General features: G+C 42.4%; 1 protein-coding gene across 1 annotated transcript in view; it reads left to right on the top strand.

Moving 5' to 3' along the window:
* LOC116941896 (uncharacterized) overlaps positions 1-23,628 on the top strand; it is a 125,774-nt gene that overhangs the window by 56,543 nt on the left and 45,603 nt on the right. The window contains exon 2 of the mRNA XM_076066940.1: positions 14,268-14,324. Coding sequence (XP_075923055.1) covers positions 14,268-14,324 — 57 coding nt within the window. The remainder of the gene's footprint in view (positions 1-14,267; positions 14,325-23,628) is intronic.

Below are 23,628 nucleotides of genomic sequence, written 5' to 3'. Positions count from 1 at the left end.
AACCTTTATTTTGCAAGGTTACCCTTCTGTGAACAGTGCTCGGTAAGATTTGAGAAATTGCCCTGCATTGTAAAATGAGTGAATACAATGAATGTGATTCTACTTCTTTGGTTCTTTCGGTAAAGTCACGTAGAATGATAATAAAATAATAAATTGATAAAATAAAATAACACAATAATATTCTCACGACGTTGTGATTCTATTTATTCACTGACAAATTATGCCACGTGAAAACTCAGACATTCATACATCCGGGGTTGACGTTGTATTGGAATATAATGCCACATATTCTTAGCTCTTTTGGTAAAGTCACGTTGAAGGGAAACAATAAAACAATAAAATATATAAAACAATACAAATTCTAACGAGGTTTCGACCATAACACAAACGGTCGTCATCAGGTGATGACGTCATCAGGTGATGGCGACCGTTTGTGTTATGGTCGAAACGTCGTTAGAATTTTTATTGTTTTATATATATATTATTATTTTATTTTTTCCCTTCAACGTGACTTTACCGAAAGAGCTAAGAATATGAATTACTGCAGTCACGAAAGCTTTAAATCAAAAATATAATGCCACATGTTATTCTTATGATTGCCATATAATGCTTCAAAATAAAATAATACATTTATTACAATTACTGTGTTCTTCCCGTGTGCCACTACTAATGAAATTGCACTTACTCGTGATCTTTGAAAAAGGATATTGAGCACTTAATTCACATACACTCAGGTCATTACTGTGTGTGTGTGTTTTTTAAGATTGTCTTCTTCGTGAAAGTAATAGTAAACTTCATTACGTAACATTGTGGAATAACGTGGAAGAGAGTTTACTGATATTTTATTGTATGTATGTTGGACTTCTTTAGCACCGTACGTTGCCAACCATGCTAATCAGAGGTGCAAAGGACAACAAACTAACACACAAAAGTTTCAAATTAATGAGTTTTCAATATAGATTTAAAACTGAATAGCTCCAGTGGCTTCCTAATACCATAGGGAAGAGCGTTCCAGATGGCCACAGAAGCGCATCTGAAAGCGCGCGATGCAGTGACAATCTTTGCTCGATGGCGAGCCAAAAGCTGATGAGATGATGACCGGAGTTGGCTTGATGGTTTTTGCTGCGCAATAAGCAAAAACATCACCCGATTTATTTTAAGTCGACAGGGTGAGCATTAATAATAATGATTCACAGAAAAAATGTTAATCCAATTCTGGATGAACACCTCCCCATGCCTCTTGGTCACAGAGTTTGACCATGAATTCTTATCGTAAAGTGTATCCTATATATATTGTCTTAAGATATATCTGATCGTAATATATAAATCATTTTCAAGTTTGTTAGAGGGTGGAAGGGGGCAGGACCAGCTCAGATCTCACTCGCCGTCGATGTTAGCCATGGCTGGGAATTGAACTGTGGTCACTAGATCGATCGCACAATGCACTAACCACCACAGTGCCATCGCTTACTCAGAATGAGGGTTGAGCGTACATTTGTCCGGTGCAGTATTTTTCAGTTCATGTTTCGTAATTTTCCTTGGAAATGCAGAACGAGTACTTGGAATTGTTCAAGGTTTCAGAATGGGAGGCGGGTAATGTCTTTATTATTTACTGTTGGCAGTGCTTTTATTATGCATAAATGCAGTGTGCCCTTGGACAATAAGCCTAATTTTGTTGTGCTTTTTATATTGTTACGTTCACGTTTTCTTGTTGTTGCTGTAACCAGATCCCCGTCGAATATGAGCATTCATTACCCAATGGGTTTTACCTGTGCAAAAATAATCAATTGTGTGTCTCTATGCCCAAATTAATTACTGTGTGAAGGTCCGGTTTGACAGTGTCAGTTTTTGGTTGAATAATTCAAAATACAATTCAAAAGCAATTATCGGTTCAGGAACATTATTGAGATGCCACTGGGGGGGGTTGACATTAGCGTTATCTCAAAAAATTTAGATGTCATCAGGAGATGTAATGCTTCACTGTACACAAGCGATGTCACGACCTCACAATTCACAACGCTTTGAGTTTGGGTTCAGAAAATGCTCTCTGCCTCTTGGTACAATCAGTTGTACAAAACACGGGGGTCTTTTTTTTGCACATAAGGAGTCCATTGCACTTAAGCAATCAACACACGCATTATTGATTACTTGTTCAAACATTTGTAATTGTTTTACGAGGATAGCTTTTAATCGCACGGATTTGTGCATGTAGCTTTCCATGTGGAATCTGTCCAATTATTTTGTGTGTCTTCAGCTTTACGCACCACCAATACCTTGCTTCAGATTTTTTTTTTACGAGTGGAAAAGTGTGGGGGCCTCATTAAGTGGCCTTTTGGTTAGAAACTTGTATCCATGTTTCCATACGTCCACCTCTTCGTTGGGTTTGTATGCAGCTGACCTTGAACTGTCAAGTACCCTAAGATCCAGGCTGTATTGCTCCTTATTAACATTTAGATAGCATCTTTATCACGTTAGTGTCACTGAATACCATGGATAAGGCCCAAGATATACGTTTTAAATATATATTTTTTACTTTTAGCGTTACTTAATATTGCGTTACATAATATTACGTTTCTTAATATTACATTACTTAATATTACGTTACTTAATATTACGTTACTTTTTTTAAATTTCGCACGAAAACATATCATCAGTTACTACGTGTGCCATACACAAATACATTATATTGTGATACATTGCAACAAATACCTTGTAACTTGCTAACCCACCCCAACTGTACATCTATGAAAATAAGTTTCATAGCCCATTGGATTCCTCCAGTAAAAAAATATATTCTCATTCCGATATATATTTAAACGTTAGTAGTTCCTGATAATAAACGTAGTTCCCTGTTGAATGACGCTTTGACAAAGGTGCATAGGACTTTTGAACTCACTCTTCCATTCGTTATACAAAAATATAAATATATGCAATCCCCACTCTTTTCACCAAAGGAGTATGTTAAAGTTAGTTTCAATAACCTCCCCCTGTAACACTGGCATAGCTAGATACGTAGGTTCAAGGAGAAAACTCGATATGCATGCACAAAGAAGCATGCTGCCAGTATGAATTTTCTGACAGCCCTTGGTCTGGAAACGTGGCATGCAGGACTTTGCAGCCTGGAGATCACCAGGTTTATTTTTCATTGGTGAACACAAGATAAACTTTAGGCAGGTCTCACAATCCGTCCTTGCGTCTATCTACAGAGTGTGGGAAATGAGTGCATTGCAGGTCACTCGTGGTGGAGTGAAATGTGGACTGCCATCCCTTTTCCTTCAGCCAGTGTAAACAACAATTTAAATGTATTTCATTTACACGTGACTGGATCTCAAGATACCTTGCATTCGGTGAGAAAGAGAAATGAGGATGATGGGGGGGGGGGTAGCCAGTGGAGTCATTGGAGAGAGAGAGGAGAACAAGAGAGAGAGCAGCAATGCGACACGACCTGGAGCCCATCAAGGCTGAGTTCAGAGCCACAATGCAACGAGTTTCAGGGGCAATGATCGAATCAGAATAGGCGTTACCCTTTCTGGCAATAAAACAGGTGTGATAAGATGTTCAAGCACCAAACAGATACCTATTGCAAGTCTGCATTAACCACACATGCTTGTGGCAAAAACGTGCATACAAAATTATCTGACAATAAATGCATTGTCTTTTAAACTGATTGGCCTACACCAGAGACATCCTTCTTCATGGCATTATCTCACCAGTGTTCGACCAGAGAACACCAAGAGGCGAACAGTACAAAGGCAATGCGAGTGTAGTGTTCAACACGGAGGCACACACTCTGGACTGGGAGGCAACACTTTTAATGAACAACGTCCCTAGTGGGTAACACTGAGCGAACGTGGCTCACTATGTGAGTAGCGAGTTAACTCGAGACGAAGACCCGGAGACAACGAGACGTGGGACCCAGGCTTGATTCCACAGACGAGCCCAGGGCACTCCCGGAACTGCCCCTTGATGCTCCTGGGCGTGGCCTCGCTCGGCCACGCCCCCTTCGAGACCTTTCCCGAAGGATCTCGACTGAGCATTTTTTAGTTCCATTTATTTGGTATAGCCCTGTGAGCCATTCGGCTCTTGAATCGGGTGCAACCGCAACAAACAAAAACATGAACAAGAAAACATCTTAAAGTGATTCATCTTCTTTGGTTCTTTCGGTAAAGTCACGTAGAATGAGAATAAAATAATAAATTAATAAAATAAAATAACACAATAAAATTCTCACGACGTTTCGGCCACAACACAAGCGGCCTTCATCAGGTGAAGGGACGAGACTGGCTCGAGGGCAGCGCTGTCCTCGAGACAGTCTCGAAATCTTAAAGTGATTATGTGACTGTGCAAACAGAAAATCCAGGGAAAAAAACATCAAAATATCTAAATATCAAAATATTCCTGAAACAGCACCGTACACCAACGCATCACGTGCCCCACTCGGGCTACGACGTCCTCCCTTGCCCCTCTCTCTCAGGCCATCACCAGGACTATGCCCACTCAGGCTGGCTGACATGCCGTACTCACTCTGGTGCTAGAGAGAGGCTCCAGACGCACAGTTACGCTGCTGTAACAGGAGCTGACGCGAACACCCTGGTGACACCATTTACGTCACGACACAAGTATCAAAGCTCGGGTTCATCCGTTATATATATGGGACCTTTTTGCCAGTATAAAAAATGCTAAAATAAGGAATGATAATAAGCTTTACCCTTTTTTTAGCAATAAAACAGGAGGTATTAAGTTCCTATAGATCAGTGGTTTTTAACCTTTGCTGCAGCTTTGCACCCCTCTGATTCTCAATCGCAAAAAACACATGGATAATGTGAATAAATACATTGGTTTGATGAAAAAAGTAGTTGTACTTACGTGCCCGTGCTGAATTTGTGTTTAGACGATTTGCCTTCTAAATAAATCTGGCTATGTCTTGCACCCCCCAGAAAGGACATCTCCCACCCCCAGAGGGTGGTGCATCGTGCACTCCAGGTTAAGAAGAAGAACCACTGGGCATAGCTGTAATGAAGGAAGCTCAGCTGCAGAGAAACGCTGAGATGGCTCCGGCAGGCTCGGCGGACCAGGCCCCTTCACCATTGCGTTCCATGGCATGAATTAGTTGCTTAAGTGCCATCCGCTTATATTTAACAAGCGGCAACCCCATCGTTGTGTTGTGCTTTTTTTAGATTGCGCTATTTGTTTTGCTCTGTGCGTTAAAGCAAAGTAAAAAAATAAATAAGGCAAAGGTGCTGCCCTGTAATGTCTTCCTCACGCCACTGCTGTTAGAAGGTTCTCTCTACTGGAGCCCCCCCCCCCCCCCCCCAGAGGGTACTTTGGCCTCCTCTTCCATGACAGCCAGACACGTTTCAAGAGGTGAGCGTACCCACCGCTTTGCCCCCATCACACGCGACTCGTCAATCGGCTCGCTGTAGTGTCCCCTTTCACACTGCTGTTTAACTTTCACACCTGGAGATCGAATCGGTTCTCCTCTGGGGAGATTGCAAGTTGGGTGCTGGTCATTGCACTGTGGCAGCATGCCCTACATATAATATTTCGCCATAAAATATATTGCCATGAAATGTGTTGGTCATAAACCACTGACTTGGTATTTAAAGGTCGTAACCAAAATACAACTTTCGGACGAGTCGGTTAATAATGTAAAAATTGCGCTACCCGAACAGTAAATGTTTGTGCCTCACCAAGCCTTAATAGGTAGAATGAGCGCTTATATGTAATTATCGGTTTTTTTAGATATTACAAACAGCCGTATTCATGGAACTCACCCTTCTGGCACGAAGTGCTTGGGAATTGAAAGCGTAATGTGATCATTTCAAAAGTAATGTTGTTTGGAATTGAATGCGTTTCACCGAGGGCTCTTCTTCACAAGTCTCTCGAGCGCCACTAAACAGACGGAAAACTTTGCTGCAAGTTATTCCCAAATGGTGCACACCCACGTGCTACAAAAGCATAATCGAAGGCACTTGAAGGCACTCATACGGCAGTCATTGCTTTTAGAGTAGATAGTATGCCGTGTTTAAGAAGCTACGTGTAATTGTGCCAGCTTGCAAGGAGGCTGTTTGCCGAGTTTGTCAAAGTGTGCGCAACACATGCCTTGGGTTTTTTTTATCAAGGAATATCAGGGGTCTGCCTGTTTGGCCAATCAGTAAAAAAAAATCATGTGTCACGTTAACACAACGCCAGTTAGTAACTTCTGCAGCCCACCGGTGTGTTTGAAGAGTGAACCCGCAACATTTACAGTGTAAGCACAGCTGCCCAAGGCAGTGGGAGTCGTGCCGCATTTTCCAGCATCACTCGACACTGCGTCGAGTTGACTGCGTCAACGTCACGGCTGGTTTTTTTAAGCCCTCTCGCCCCCCCTCGCCCCCCCTCGCCCCCCAGGGGTGGTTGGCCAGCACCACGCCCGACCGCCTTTGTCTCCCCAGTGGCGATGTTTACACATCGCACCAGGCACTCATTTGAGCCTGAGTCGACCTAGAGGAGGCCCAGGACCGATTCAGACAGTCGTCACTGATGTTGGCCATGGGCGGGAATCGAACTCGGGGTCGGTAGTGCAGCACGCTAACTGCTGCACTACCGCTACCCACGATCGGACCCCTTTCGCATAGCCACTTGCACCTGAGTCGCCAGCAAGTTGCATATGCGACGATGCGTTTCACAAACATTTTTGTTCGTTACGATTGGTTATTATTTTGAAAGTGAACTTCTTTCGCACCGTACGTAGCCAACCGTGCTCATCAGAGGTGCGGGGGAAGCACAATAAACGAAACACAAAAAGCAGTTCTAAAGAAAATGAGTTTTAAATCTAGAATTGAAAGTGCATAGCTCCAGTGGCTTCCTAATATCGGAAGGAAGAGCGTTCCAGACGGCCGCAGAAGCGCATGTGGAAGCGCGCGATGCGGTGACCGTCTTTGTTCAATGGTTAGCCAAAATCTTCTGCGAGGATGACCGGAATTTTGCGCGATGGTGTATGATCCTTGACAAGATCAACAAGGTGTTGTTGTGTGTAAGCACTTTGTGTGCAGTGAGTGCGACCTTGTCATGGAGTTGTTCTGCAACTGGAAAAGATCAGTCCATAGAATGAAACGTCAAAGTACTTTTTTTTTGCCAGTATACATTATCCTATGTCGCACATATGACAATCCGCCAACCTCAAAAGAGTTCAAGTGCAGATCTAATATTGCTACAAATGAGTGACTCCGTCCCATTTCCTCCAACATTGTGCACATTCAAACTTAATGGCCATTCAGAGTACACGGCATATTGTTGGACATTAAATATACCCGTAGGAAAGACGTGTAATGGAACACGTACAGTATCCTCATTCATGCTAATTAGCACATGGGGCTTTTGCACATTACATGTGTCTGCCTTGGGTACATTACGTCAAAGAAATAGATGCTTCTCTTGCTTAATCAGCGCCAATCCTGGTGAGCCTAGAGGTTTCATATAAACTGAATATGTGCCCTTGGAATAATAAATTTTTTGGCATTTGTCATCTGTACACGCGTAATTATTTGCCCGTGAGCAGTCAGGTCACCAACCAATCCTTATCGGCCCTATGCTGGTGAGTTGTATAACGCAGGGACAATTACTCTTGTGGCTTTCTTATATTATGAGATTCGGAACGATATTTTTTTGTCCTTTATTTAGGAGAGCGTCCCTATTCAGAAATGGTTACGCTCGGATAGTTTTGTTACAATCCACTCTGATGTGTTGTTGTTGTCGTCGCGCGGAAGGATGGAGAGTCATTCACCACTTCACAAGCCCACGTGTTAAACTGAGTCATTCACCACGCCATCTCCACTGCTGAATGAAATCCCCTACGTAGCCATTGTCTCTCGTGGACCTGCAATGCCGCAATTCCATCTCACGCTTGCGCATGAGCTGATGACATCACTCCATCTCCACAGTGGTCAACCCGTGTTGGGCTCCAAAGATCCGAACAGAATTTCTCCACGAGGTTTACGATGTTGTGTTTATCACGTGTTGGCTCTTTCTTGCTCTCGACAGAGAAAATGAGCTCACTGTCAGTACAAATTAATCGGCAACCGATGTACTGTACTGCAATTTCCTTTTCCAAAAGTTGTAGATTTTTTTCGACAATCAGAATGTTAAGTGCAATATTTTTCTTGACCCGTATTCACATTTTTACTGTATTAATATAACTTTAGCCTGTATTTGTTTAATTAAAATATCTTGAAAATATTGCGTTCTTGCATTGTTCATCATGCAAGGTTGCACTTGATGGGTTCATTTAATCGCCTGGTTAAGTAAAGAATACAACAACTTAGAAAAATCGATGATATGTAAATGTGACACTAATCATTTAATTGCTTGTTTAATGATTCGTACATGGTTCTCCAAGTATTCCTGCGTGGTTTTTGCGACACATGTTCTGAAACTAAAAGCAGGGCTTTCATAGAGATATTAAATGTTCCTTCCATTTGTAAACCTGATAACAGTAGCTGACACTGAATGTGTTATTTTTACGTCAATTAGTCTCTTTAATGAGTACTTTCATGTTGGCAGTTTAAGTGTGTTTGGTACAGTTTAACGGGCACATCTTTCTCAATTTGTATAAATTAATTTTATAGAAATAAACATAATTGGCAAGCGGTGACGTTTCCTGTAATTTAATGTACGTGGGTTGCAACAGTTAAAAAAAAACAATTGGTGGATAAGGGTTTGGCACTCATCGACACAAAGTATTATAAAAACATTTATGGTGCACGCTCAGTTTTTTTTCAGTTTCAGTTTATATATTTTGGTATAGCCCTGTGAGCCATTCGGCTCTTGAATCGGGTGCAACCACAACAAACAAAAAACAAAAACACGAACAAGAAAAACATCTTAAAGTGACTATGTGACTGTGCAAACAGAAAATCCATGAAAAAAAACAGCAAAATATTCCTGAAAAAAGCACCGTACACCAACGCTGTGTGCAAAACATCCCAGTGGGATGCAAGTCAAACAACAACAACAACCACAAGAAAACTTAGATTAAGGCCATCAGTCTAACTCCATACTACAACAAAACAAACATGTCCAAACCAAAAAACTTTTCGAAATCACCAAAAAATAAAGCCATAATTGCAACGTAACAGTGATCACAGGGACTGTGACCGAAAGAAGGACAAACGAGGCTTTATTTGCTTGGGGGTTAGTGGGGGGGGGGTAATTTCTCACACTTCCGAAGGGGAAATCCCAGTGATGGCAGGCAGTTCACCATCTGAGAATGAGCTGCATGTGAGGCTCAACATGAGGCTCAGATTGCATACGATTTTAGCCAGGCTGTTAAAAGGCACAGCGATGGTAGATATGTGGCAAGGCCCCAGCCTGACGGCATCTTCTCCCTTTGTCACGATGGTGCTCCAAACACTCAGTCTTGAGATTCTGGTCCCCTGGGCAGAGGGCTGCATAACGCGTGACCTATCGTGGGTTCTGTCAATTAATATACGGAGGACAGGACGTGGATGCAAGAATATTGTGTTAGGAATCCCGCTGGGTCCCTAGTCCTTGCTTGCAAATTTAATAACATCAGCATCATCTCACTGTTCTGTATTTCTGTAACTCACAGGAGCAAAAGCTTTCAAGTGCCCACTTCATATAAAGACCAAATGGGAATTAAAAAAAACTGCTTAATGATATTGCAACAATGGGCTGAAATGTATGGGATCTGACACATAAAATGTTTTCCTTTGTAAACTATTAGCATATTTTTTTCACCTAACTTTTTGTGATGTAAATTTGATGCAGACTTTCCAACCCATGCGTAAGTAATGTAAATCATGTAATTAGAAAGGAAATGTTGTGCACTCAAAATTAGCCTTGCTTCCTGATAGAAAAAACACAGGGTGCAAACATAGTGGTATTTGAGAAAATAAATATATTCATTTGGGGGTGTTTTCTTTGAAATTTCTGAGCAATACCTAGAATAATTTTGCACGTGTCCCTCCCTTCCCTCCCCTCCCGACTGCCAGCTGGCCCGCAAAACTTTTGTCGAATATAATGAATACACGGCCGGAGTGGAAGATGGGGGTGAGGGCAGATGTGCGTGGTGACATCACCAACCCCACGTGTACAATCGATCACGTACCAGGTAGGCAGGAATCCAGGCAGAATTCCTTTTTTCTGATATGGTATGAAAATGTTGCTGAAACTGTGATCGTTCGAAGGCAGGTTATACTTTTGAACCATAAATGTTGTTTCAGATCACTTTAATTCAACAATAACACAGGGAGGGAGGGACGCGTTCAAACGACGTGTGGGCTGCTAATAATACATAATATTTTTAAGGATGTTCTACTACATTCTGCCCTCATATACATTTTACAGACCCCTTTTTGCTGAAATATACATCAGTTTCCTTAGCAAATGTCTTTAAAACCTTGTGTGATGGTGGAAGTTGCGTGCACAAAGCAATACAAAATAAAGTATGGAAATACATACCCCGGCAATACCAGGGGTGGAATAACATTAATCCACAGTGGGGCCACGAGCTGGTATAATTTCCCCCAACTTCACTAAATTGGGAAAATGTATCAACATAGGTTGTTGTTTTTTGTGTTTGTTATTTTAATTTTTGGTTAGTTCTTAAGCCGAAAAAAATGGTGTGAGCAGCCTCTGAAGGTGGCTTAGGACAGCCTACACTGTGCTTCCTATGGAGGGCTCATAAAACCCCAGAGCGAGCCCCACATCCACAGCCCAGCGGCAGACACTGGGTTTCACAACACCACAACGGTGGAAATGCCAGAGTGCTGCTGTTTTAGCAGCGACCTTTTGATAAACACCACTGGTGAGCAATTAAGCAACGTTGAATGCATTTTATAAGGATTACAGTTTCGATTTAAAGCTTTCGTGACCGCAAGGATTCATCTTCTTTGGGTCTTTCGGTAAAGTCACGTAGAATGAGAATAATAAAATAAAATAACACAATAAAATTCTCACGACTACACTGTCGGAACGACAGAGCTTCATTGTCGTACGACAGGTTTGTTCCTTTCACCTGAAGAAGGCCACTTGTGTTGTGGCCGAAACGTCGTAAGAATTTTATTGTGTCATTTTATTTTATTATTTTATTCTCATTCTACGTGACTTTACTGAAAGAACCAAGCAAGAGGATTACAGTTGTGCAGGATATTTCCTGTGTATTTAATTACACTCTTCAAACCACACCTGTGATTGTATTCACGTCCTGCGTTAATTAATTATCAATGTGGGGGGCGGTACGGTGGTGTGTTGGTTCACCCACCGCACTATGAGGATGGTCGCACCTGAGTTCGACGCTTGGCCAAGGCTAAAGTCAGTGGCGAGAGATATCGGAACTTGTCCTCGTTCCCTCTTCACCAACCTCCACTGACCAGCTTGGTAAAGCAAAATAACCCTCCCCATGACCGCTACACCTGCGGGGGAGAGGGGGGCCTTCATACAAAAGTGGGTTGACAAAGGGCTTTAGATTGTTAAAGTAGCGTATTGCTTTAAAGAGAGAATCCGTTGGAGGTGATTCAGTTTAGTGCGCTTGTGCAATCGGGATGGAGGCAACAACGCACATTTTTAAGTTTCATAAAAGAAAACATTAGTTTTATGCGACATGAAAAAAACAACTTTGATATAATACCGTTTCTTAAAAAGTTTGTGAGGCGACAACACTTTCGAACTGTATTACGGTTAAAATTATAGTGCACAGCCCTTTATCAGTCGAATGTTGGATGAAGGGCTCCCCCAAACTTTCGGGTCATGAGGTTGTTTGACCATACTTCACCACCACACGGGTGGAAGATCCTCTGTGGAAACCCAATTATTGAAGTTATCTTTTTTTACACAGCTGGATTAAATGTACGTTATGGCTTGTGGATCAAGAATATAATATTTATTGCAGACAATAATGCATGCTGTTCTTTTCATGAAAATGACTAAACACGTGCACTTAAACAATGACATCTGCTATGGTGCGTTTCTTTTTTATTGTTATTGGTATTATATTTTTTCTACAATATTGTTCACTGATTGGGATAATTTAAAATGTAACTCAATGTAATGTTCCACGCTCCGCTTTGTTCGTGCCTCCATGATCAGTCTATTAATAGGTGGAAGCTGACTGCATATATATTAGGTTTCATTATACCTCCATGAATATTTTTCACGCTTTTGCCACCAGCATTGCACCGTGGCTCTGATCTGCCCCTGGGTTTTCAGCATTTATATACACAGCATTTTTACATGATGGTTTAACGCCAGAGCATTTTATTTATATAGAAGTAATGTAATGTCAGTAATCGTCTGGTTTTTCATCCAAATATCGTAATATTATGGATTTATGTACAGTCTTGCGTATGCCGTAATTTAAATGTTACTCTTTGTGTCTATCTCTGTATCGATTTGTAACCGTTGCATTATTCCCCGTTTGTTCGTTATTAGTATGAACGTGCCAAATGCTTGAATTACTGGTGAGTCATGCACAGGAAGGCTTATGCAAGTAAATCATTGCCGTCAGATGGCAGGGCTGCCATTTGTATGCCCCGCTTTGAGGGAGGTTTTTTTGCCCATTTGGTTGGCCAGTGTGCACATGACTTGCCATACTCACGGGTGAGGCAGTCTTACCTAAAACGCCCTTTAGAGATTTGACATAAGTGATTGGAAGCCAATCACTAATAGGTTCAGCATCTAAGAAAAACGGATTTGGGGAATGGATGGGGATGTTTGACAGAGCGTGACGGATGGCGCCTGCGATGCATTGTCACCCTGACAGGGCACTCATTCGCCACATCGATCACTGCGATACTCTGCATTTCACTCCGGGGACCGGTGTCAGTGCTGGCAGTACATTGTGAGCCACAGAGTGTGGGTTTTCATCGGTGTGGCAGCCCTCTCTGTAACTGCGGTTGACCCCAAGTTCTATCCATTGTCATTGCAGGCTTGGGGGTAGGGGCCTTGGGAGGCGGTGGCGGTGTTGCATGCGGCCCTGTACAATTATAGAGGGCAACGTTATAAAATTTGAAAATTGCGCCCGATTTGCTTTCAAATATAATTGCTGTTGAAATAAAAAAAAATGGGAGCGGGTAATCGAGAGGGAAAAGATGGATTGTTACATTATTTTTTTTCCCAAGTGGCCTTCAGTAAGAAGACATGTTATATTTGTTTGTCACATTGCACACAAATGTCACTTTGCCTCGTCCAAAAGGTAATTGCATTTTAGGTCAAACGTACCATGAAACAATGTATTCAGTTGATGTTCAATTTTTATTAATATATGTGTGTAACTGTTCACTTTTAACTTGCTGTTTCGCAAACCTCGAGTACACTTAATGTGTTGAATAGTGGTCGTGACAGAATAAATAAATACGCTGATTTGAAAAGTAACACTGCACTGTGGTTGAGGGTAGAGCAGTGGAGTGGATGTTATCACGGCCGTCTTATGAACTTGGCGACATGAGTAAAATTCATGACCACAACTAACGTCTGTGGCGAGTGATGTCTGAACCAATCCTAGACACCCACTTTCACGAATGTGAAATGGCCAGCATGGTGAGGTATGGTCAAACATCCCCCATGATTGTAAGGCATAGGGAAGCCTTCATATACCAGTTGATTGACAGAGGGTTGAAAATTAATAACTCTTAATATGTTTTACTTTGGTTGAGAAACAAGATGCAATTGTAGTTTTAACACGACAGTGTTCACCATTACATCGCCTAATGTATGTGTTGTGAAGAAAAACAGTATTGGTATCACTACTTTGACACATGTACACATATACGTATATTAAACGTCCAATTAAGTACAAGTGGACATGGCAGATTGGCAGATAAAACGTGTTGCATTTTACAAGATAATTTGAGAGTGATCATTTCATATTATGCATGAATGGTCAGACATAGCTGCTGATTAGGCTCACAAAAAATATAGTTTGAAGTCAAACCAGATGCTTTACAGTTTAAGTTGCGTGAAATTATAGGGGTCACGTTCCAGTGTAGGATCATTCTCCCTTTGTGGATGCGCATTACACGTTGAAGATGTGCGGATTAAATATTTATCACGGCAAAAGGGAATCGTTCTAGATATTGGAGAAAGAACAGCCTGTGATTCACGAGTGCAGGCTCTCGCAGGGCTGTCTATGATTCCTTACAGACATGGTAAACACACTGCGAGTATCCTCTTTCCACAGATTTCGGCGAAAATTTACTGTGCTTGCTATAATCTGGTGGCTGTGGAGGTACTCAACTTGCTAAATGGCGCGTCTTATTTTAATTTCACAGGTGCTGCTATCGGGCCTAATCGGTGTGCTGTCCTGGAAACGGCCTATTTCTCTCGTGGTAGGTCACGCCACTTTTACCCCACTTTCACCCCATTTTCATGTTCATTAAACCGGCCTCGCCTGCTTCGAAGGCTTTCGGCACGGCCTGTTGTCGCATTGTTTTGGCCGATGGCTTTTGTGCAATCATTCACTTTTCTTTTTAAATTCAACGCTTTTATTGGACCGTGACTTATGGAGCTCGAAACAGATGAGTGCATGCACGCCCAGCACTGAGATACCATTAAGATGTATTGTTTATTTACTGAGGACCAACATTGGTAATGCAGACACCACGATTACTGCGCTGTCATTTTTCCTCATAACGGCGAATGGATGTAATATTTGGGTCGTGACACCGGCACGCGATGACGTGCCTTTGTCAATGATAACAAATTAATTTACGGCTGTATTGTCAATCCACTGCTGGATGAAGGCCTGCACACGCTGCGTAGGTTATGGGGTTGCTTGACCACGCTGGTTTTATGAAATTTGAGTAGGGGGCGAGGACTGGGTCGAGATCACTCGCTACTGATGTTAGTCGTGGCCAGGAATTTAAATTCAGGTCGCTGGGTTCTAAATTCAGTGTGATAACCACTGCGCCACCACTCCGCCCCCAATGACTTACAATGCAGAAACTTTATTGTTCAATCAAGTGAAACGATGCAGCTTCTTGCGATCATACTGGCTCAGTTGCAAGCATGCTGTGCCCATGAGGCTGTCTGTCTGCTTCGTATACACTGCATGTCATTAGTCATCACGCTATTCTGCCTCCGAAAGAGAGTGCTCTTGGAAATGTCTGCCAATGCATGATGTCAGGTTGCATGGTGAGTGTTCTATCCCTTTCCCAATCCGACTGGAAGAAAAAAAGATAAATAAAATAAGTTTATCGTTACCGAGGCTCCCACAAGGCCATGCGGAAGCACGTGTGGCCCAGTTTGTCGCCAGCTATCATAGAGTGTGGTCGTGTCGCTGCAGTTCTCTGCAGTGAGTACAATGTCTGTAAAAACAACGGCGCTATGCCACTCTAAACAAAATGAACACTCACATCTTTCTCATTCCGAGATTCAGCGGTAAACGGGGCCCACTCTGCAACTTGCAGACGTCTCGGAAGGGGAATGCGTTAAATGGATATTTGGTTGCCCTGCATTGCTGTTGCCTGTCTGCGAAACCACACTTTTCGCCCAAACTTGCCAACGAGGAATGAGGCATATTTTAATTTCTCTTTTTTGCCAGAAGGTAACATTACCTCTAATTAAGCAAACGTTGATTTATGATCGTTTACAACTCTAGAAGTAGCCATTATGAAATGAAAAATCAACCTGAAAATAGATTGTTGTAACCCTTAAAACTATTAATTAAATTAATCTGCTTCATAACAATATCCTTGATCTGTCATTTTACCATGTAAAACTGGTAAGCTACTTGAGAAAGTAGGTCACTTGAGACAATGTCAAGTTGAAATTGCGTGATTTTCTCCATATAAAAGTGTGCCCTTTTTAATACAAGTACCCTTGGATATTTGGTCACAATTTGAACGAATCGCCATACGTGAGACAGCTTAAAGATAAATCCCATCTTATTTACATAACTGAGAGTCATCAAGTGCTTGCACTTATATATAACTGTTAATATTTTTATTATAGTTTTTTTTAAATGCTCTTTAAAAAAAAGTTATAATCATCATTATGAACTCCCATTCACAGCACTGACTGAGTCATTGTGTTAATCAGTCAGTTTTTTTTTTGCTATTGAGCTCCTACAGGAATACATTCAGCTACTATCTACTACCTGATCAATTGATTTGTTTTAGCAGCTGTGAAAGATTATGGTTCCTCTGCTGAATCAGCAGGCAATGCCCACGTGGCCCCTGTCGCCTTGTTCCGCACTCCGTGCCGAGTGCGGTCAATGTTTTGTGTCCGTGGCCGTTAGAAATGCTTCAAATAATACCCAGCCTGAGCCCAAACGGATAACGTGCGTGTTTCACTTGCCCACCGGCAGGACCTGGAACCACATAAATAACGGTGCCAAGTCAGTAGCCTAACATCAGCCCCTGAAGTTAAATCAGCCTACCCCTTTCTTCAGCTGTTGTTCGTTTTAACGTTATGCTGAATAATGATCTCAGCCTGGTCACCGGTGATGGCACAAAAAGGCGTAATGTTAAATTTGGTTTTGAGAGTCATGCGACAGACCTTCTCTTGGCAGACTGTATGGGAAAAGTCCTCTTCTAAAAAGAAGATGAGGAAACGTGTGTCTCTGACTCTGTAAAGGATTTTAAAAAGACAACTTGCAGGATTATATTGGAGAAGTCATTTGAAAAATCGCCTTTTCACAGCCGTTCTTTAACTCATTGTGGGGTTTTGAGATTACCCTACGGATTCCGCTTCTGATGGCATGATGCTGACGGCACAATTGGAATTAATTGAATACAAAATAAAACTAGTTTAAATGCATCAGAGTAAGTAAAATATAAGGTGTATTAGCATTGTGAACTCATTGCAGTGTGACCTAATAGTCTGTATTAATTGAGCCTAAATGCTGCATTAGGAAAATAGGAAACTGCATCACCACTTGCTTTATTTTATGTAAACATCGCGGGACAGCGCGGTTTCATTTTAATTTATAAACTGCACTTGGACTCATCATCAATTGGGGCTAAAACATGGGATTCCACTTTCATGCTTCTAAGAACATAAAAAAACCCTATGGTTTTGCGTGAGAGAGAAGCTTTCCAATTGCTTGTACCGGAGTCGAACAGCTATTTTGAGAACTTCTAAACAGAGCGAAGAAGACGCTTCTAATGCCAGTTAAGCTGAAACATGGTATAGATAACCGATCTGTCAACGCCTGTAAGAAGGAACATATAGAAGATAGTATGCTGGTCCCCCATGGCACGTAATTCAACCGCCAGCGCTTCTACATCGACGCTATTGTGTGTAGCATTTCATTTGATTTCACTGCACACATCGGTGCCTATGTGTTTAAACAGTAATTTGAAACTGCAGCTAAATCCAGCAGCTGCTTCTTCTACTGTATGCGCCGTGCTATCGGTAGCAATCTCCCGCTGTGTCCAGGAATGTTGGCACGAGCAAAAAAAACCCACACACACCCAACCTTGCCCCGCTGTTGAAGGCTGAAATGGCCATCTTCTGTATGCATGTGTATTGAACTTCTTTCGCCAACCGTGATAATCAGAGGTGTGGGGGAAGGACAACAAACCTAACACCGAAATCAGTTCTAAAGAATGTAGTTTTTAATCCAGATTTCAAAGGGAGGAGGAACGTTCCAGACGGCCGCAGAAAGTGTGCGATGCAGTGACCGTCTTTGTTCGATGACTCGCCAAAAGCCACTTCGAGGATGACCTGTTGCCTGAAGGCGCTATTATAATGGCACGGGTCAATGTAGCTTTACTGAACATTGGACCGTTAATTGCCTTGCAACTGCGCAACGCTTTATCCCCTCTTACCCCCCCGCCCCCCCCTTAATGTTATCGTCCATCGCTTCGTCTATGCCCAAGGCAGAACAAACGCTCAAGAATTTAACTGAGCCCTGCCGGGAGCCAGGTTTGTGTTCTTTTTTTTTACTTGCACGACCCTGTCTGTTGTGTCAATTTACCTTTATAACCACATACACATTTTTTTCTATATATCATCACAAAAAGCCCATATCTCCACGAACCTTTCACAATTTACGACAGTTATATAAATAGAGCTGGCGAACACTTTAAAATATTCTGAAACGTAAATCGTACACGGAGTCCTTATATTTTTAGAATACAGTGTATATTTATTCCGTGTGTGGTCGAATCAATAATTCAAAACGTGTTATTCGACAACTCTAAAGTGGCAAACGTTGCTGTCCTGCGCTTAAATTTTTTTTGTCAACAAAATAAACAATCTGGAGAAGTGGAAATGCTTCTGAATGGTATCTATACATTTGCCAAATACCAAATATATATTTTTGTCACATAAATGGTTACATTTCATAACGGCAACTCTGCACAACGGTTGGAATGTCTACCTTTGTTTAATCGTACTTATGAATTAGAGGCCACTCTCGAACACGTCTTTTAAAATCAATTCCCATCAGCTGTTCTTCCGTTAATTTCAAGGTCACTTCAAGGTGAATCTCGTTTCCTCAAACGGATCTTAACAAAATCTAGCCATCTATACCATTGTCTGTTCCACAGCATGTCCTTTTTTCTCGTTTCCGGACTAAAGTCACCTTCTTCTGGGTTCTTTCGGTAAAGTCACGTAGAATGGAGATAAAAATAATAAAAATAATAATAACAGAATAAAATTCTCACGACGTTTCGGCCAAAACACAGTAGCCTTCCTCAGGTGAAGAAACAGGACTGTCCGGAAGACAGCACTTGAGTGAACCCTGTCAACCTTGACAGCGTCTTTTAAGCTGTGTGGGAGGAAGAGAGCGCCTTGACAAAGGAGTTTACATATAAATTAGCATGTAACTGGGGGATTAGCATGATGTTGGTGTGAGGGATTAGCACCACGGAGAGCGAAGAGCTTTGTTCAGACGGACGAGTCCATCTATGTACGGAACGGAGGAGGGGGGAGAGGAGTTTACATATCAACAGTAAATTAGCATGTAATTGGGGGATTAGCATGATGTTAGTATGAGGGATTAACACCACAGAGAGCGACGAGCTTTGTTCAGACGGACGAGTCCATCTATGCTCGGAACGGAGGAGGGGGGAGAGAGAGAAACAGCCACGATGTGCTGCTCTGTCCTGTGTTGCGTTACAACTATGCTATAAACTAGACTACTATACATTACAATATTGTACCTTCCAATCTAAACTACATTGTATAATATCGTATCCATAGACAAACCCCACCCTTGAATTATACAATGCGTTACTATACACTGCCCTATACTTTAGACTATAAAATATTAGACTTGTAGTATTACACTATGTATTATTCTACTAACCCTACTGTATACCACACTGCTGTATATTCACTATACAATTACGGTACTATATATTGCCTTATGAATTATGTTAAACATTACACTGTTATACTATTTATTATTATACAAAATGATATAAACTATACTATTGACCGTCGTGTGAAAGGTACTAAGACATAGATGGACTCGTCCCTCTGAACAAAGCTCGTCGGTCTCCGTGGTGTTAATCCCTCACACCAACATCATGCTAATCCCCCAGTTACGTGCTAAATTACTGTTGATATGTAAACTCCTCTCCCCCCTCCTCCGTTCCGTACATAGATGGACTCGTCCGTCTGAACAAAGCTCGTCGCTCTGCATGGTGTTAATCCCTCACACCAACATCATGCTAATCCCCCAGTTACATGCTAATTTATATGTAAACTCCTTTGTCAAGGCGCTCTGTTCCTCCCACACAGCTTAAAAGACGCTGCTACGCTTGGCAGGGTTCACTCAAGCGCTGTCTTCCGGACAGTCCTGTTTCTTCACCTGAGGAAGGCTACTTGTGTTGTGGCCGAAACGTCGTGAGAATTTTATTCTGTTATTATTATTTTTATTATTTTATCTCCATTCTACGTGACTTTACCGAAAGAACCCAGCAGATGAGTCCCTGCAGTCACGAAAGCTTTTAATCGAAATGTAAAGTCACCTTGTGCATCTGTCTTTATGAATACGAGCAGCCGCGTTACACTGCTGTATTTTTGCAATCAAGGGTATCTGCCTGATGCTTTTTTTTTGTCATGCAAGTCACCGTTATCGTCGTCGTCATCAGCAACATCTTGTTGATTTTGTGCTGTAAAACATGCAGCCGAAGAAAAAGGTTACGTGTGAAACCAGTGCACCTATGAGTGACAGTGAAGATTTAAAACTAAGTGCGAGTGTTGAGTGAGCGACTTTGGCAGGGCCAGCTGCCTCAACCGTGTGCCCCACCAGATGTTGTAGCGCGGCACCGGGACTAATGCCACGTAATAATTGGGGTGGTGGCCAGGTAACCACACCTGGTATGCTGCTCGAGGTGACCAAGCAATTGTTACATACACACAAAACTTTGAGCTTGAGGTCTTTGTTTGCTTTTCTTTTATTGCCCGTTCATAGAGGCACCAAAGAATGAAGCTCTCTCCTAAGCAATGTTAAACAATTTTCACCATCATGAGACCTCCTTTGCCAGTACCAAAATATGAGAATAGGTTTTCCCCTTTTTTCTGGCAACAAAGCAGATGTTAACATGTTAAAACACCAAACTGAAACCTTTTACAAGGAATCATGTCTGCATAAACCACAATACTTGTGGTCAGAATGCAAACAAATAACATACTCTGATAATATATGCATTGTCTTTGAAACTGATTGGTCCACACCAGAGACAGCTTTCTTTCGTGCCTCGTCTCAAACGGTGTTAGACCAGAGGACACTGTTTGAGACGAGGCTCTAAAGAGAGCTGTCTCTGGTGTGGACCAATCAGTTTCAAGGACAATGCCAATTATATTATCAGAGTATGTTTTTTGTTTGCATTCTGACCACAAGTATTGTGGTTAATGCAGACGTGATTCCTCGTAATAAAAGGTTTCAGTTTGGTTCTTTAACATCGCAACACCTGTTTTGTTGCCAGATAAAAGGGGAAAACCTATTCTCGGCTTTTCACCTACCGCAGCATGCTATGAGAAAAGAGGCTACTTCTCCTGTCAAAGACACGACCAAAAACAATTATGAGACCAATACACAAATGCGAAGAAACGTGGATTTTCATTGCAGCAATGATTGCTGACTTAATATGGTTTTATTTTTTGTATTCTGTATGCGTTTTGCCAGTGTTAGACTGAATACTAATTCCAATGTGATTTGTAGGGTTGTTAAATTACTAAACATTTACGTAATACATTGTCAATGAATAGGGAACGTTGCACTGTTTAACTGCACTTGAGCCATTTTCACCGTGAGAATATATAAAAAAATAAATTATAAAAGTCAATCCATTGTGATTTTTAAATGTCACTCACTGGCTTCGGGTACACGTCGTGCATTCCTTCCTTACATTTATTTTCTGTTCGGACGAAAGTACATTTTGCATGAGCATGTTTTTTTGTCGTTGTCATGCAATGAGTGGCCACTTCAGGGCTTTTAGGCATCGGCACACAGATTGTTCTTTGATTGGCAAGGGCTATTTTCAACAGTCCAAGCTGGCATCTGGAAGTCGGCAAGTTCTGGAATGCAAAGGTGGAGTGGATGTCTCTTCCAAACACGTGTCCACAAGCATGGCTGGCATCAAAGGGATCTGCTGCAGTGTGCTTTAGACAAGAGCAGTGCATTATATCTGGAATGTGCTCTGCATATGTCTCACCCGTAAGAGTATATTGAACCAAAATCTTGCTTGAGCCCAATATGAGAATATTTTGATTCTGGATTCTGACGAGGAGAGCCTTATTCACTCGTGTCCATATCAAGACTGTAAAAAAAAAATAACTGATTGCTCGATATTAACGCTCATGTACATGCAGTTTTCAGAGAGTGTTTAGTTATGGGCTGCCCATGACCAGATCACCCTGATGTGGCCACATTTCTCAGGAATCGAAGCCTGGTTAGTGTTTGGAATGGGGGATTGCCTGGCAATACCAGGTGATGTATAACCTTGCTTTGTAAGGTAACTGGGAGACAACAGTGCAGCAGTGTATTCTGGATTCAATCTGTGTAGAGCTGTGAGTGTTACTTTGCCACAAGTCAGGGGATTCTCCAGTTATTTTCCACACGCCATGCGCTCGTCAATGGAAAATTCGGCTAAGCATCCCAACGCAGGACCCTCCCGAAGAGGAGGCTTGTGACTGAGTGAGGCTTTTTCAGGTTGAAAGGGACCGAATTGTTATAGTTATGCTGAGGGCACCATTAAGGCGTGTTGCGTCAACATGGCTCACATTCTCCTGCTTTCGTATGGCATTGTGAAAAGCAACAGTTTTTATTTTTTCTTAATGATCGTCAAAAAAATGCAAAGGTTCCTCATCCAGTCCAATGATGTGGTTGACACAGTGTGGATTTCAGCGATACTGCCAGGATGTGCATGGAGGGAGCATTCATCGGTGATGTGCTTGATGATTTGGACTTCTCTACAGTCGCAGTTGGGCGATTCTTTGATCTTCCATTTATTGAACGTGTACGCGCATCTGCCGTGTTGTGTTCGAGCGCGGTCCAATGTGGTCCATAGTCGTCGTGGAAGAGAGAATCCCGGTACTTCCACCGTCGGATCGTGAACGATGTTTTTGTTCGCCACGTCCATAGCCGCCCATGATTCAGACCACCGAGTGGCGGTGTCTTTATTTTCGGCTGCTGGAGCGGAGGCGCGTATCCAAGACGGTTTCCTGGAATTTAGCCTTGGGCGTGCGGGTTCCTTTAGATCTTGATGGAGCGGCAGAGTGAAGTTTTCCATTGTCTTGTTGTACTCCCGTGTCGTCGCATCATCGCGTCGGATGTTGGCCGGAGCGATATTCGCCAGCACCAGGAAGCCACGGGAGCGGAGTAGACTTTAGGGAACCGCCGATGATACGAAGCGCGTTGTTAATTTCGGCATCGACAAGGTTCGTGTGAGGGCTTGCACCCCACACCGGGGCACAGTACTCCGCGGTGGAGTGACCAAGGGCCTGCGTCGATATCTTCAACGTGCTGGCATCGCTTCCCCAGATTGTTCCTGCAAGTTTCTGAATAATATTCACTCGTGCTTTCATTTTACCTTTAGCTTGTTTTAGGTGGTGATGGTAGTTTGGCGTCCGATCCAGGGTAACTCCTACATACGGAGGGTGTTCATCATGCCATAGTTTCGCCCCGCGCGAGTTAACGTTCAACGTTTTCGAAGCTTGTCTGTTGTTCAGGTGGAAGGCGGAGACGACGCTCTTCTATGGGTTTGGCTTAAGGCGCCAATTCTTGAAGTATTCTTCAGAGTCTTCAGATCTTTATCGAGGACTGCCTCAGTGTCCTCCATTTTCCGTGCTTGGGTTGCGAGTGCGATATCATCCGCATATGTAAACTTATGGCAAGATGTTGCTGGAATGTCGCTAGTATAGAGATTAAACAGCGCTGGTGCCAGAACTGATCCCTTCAGAAGTCCGTTGTTCAATCTTCGTGGGCTGCTGGCGGCTTCACCAAGGTGGACGGTGAACCATCGGTTGCTCAGCATTTTGGTGATTAGTCTAATTGTCGGGCGGCAAGGCACGGCTTTCGCAAGCTTCAGCAGAAGTCCCTTCCGCCATACGGTATCATAAGCTGAAGAGAGGTCGATGAAAGCTGTTGCTGTTTTGAGCTGGCGTTTGAAACCGGCTTCGATGTGACTTGTTAAGGTAAGCACCTGGTCACAACAATTTCGACCGGTTCTAAAT

The sequence above is a fragment of the Petromyzon marinus genome, chromosome 13, assembly GCF_048934315.1.
Source record: "Petromyzon marinus isolate PM22_M1 ecotype Great Lakes invasive population chromosome 13, UKy_Petmar_22M1.pri1.0, whole genome shotgun sequence".
Classification (NCBI taxonomy): domain Eukaryota; kingdom Metazoa; phylum Chordata; class Hyperoartia; order Petromyzontiformes; family Petromyzontidae; genus Petromyzon; species Petromyzon marinus.
The sequence above is the reverse complement of the archived record's forward strand: the minus strand, read 5'-3'. Positions and strand labels throughout refer to the sequence as shown.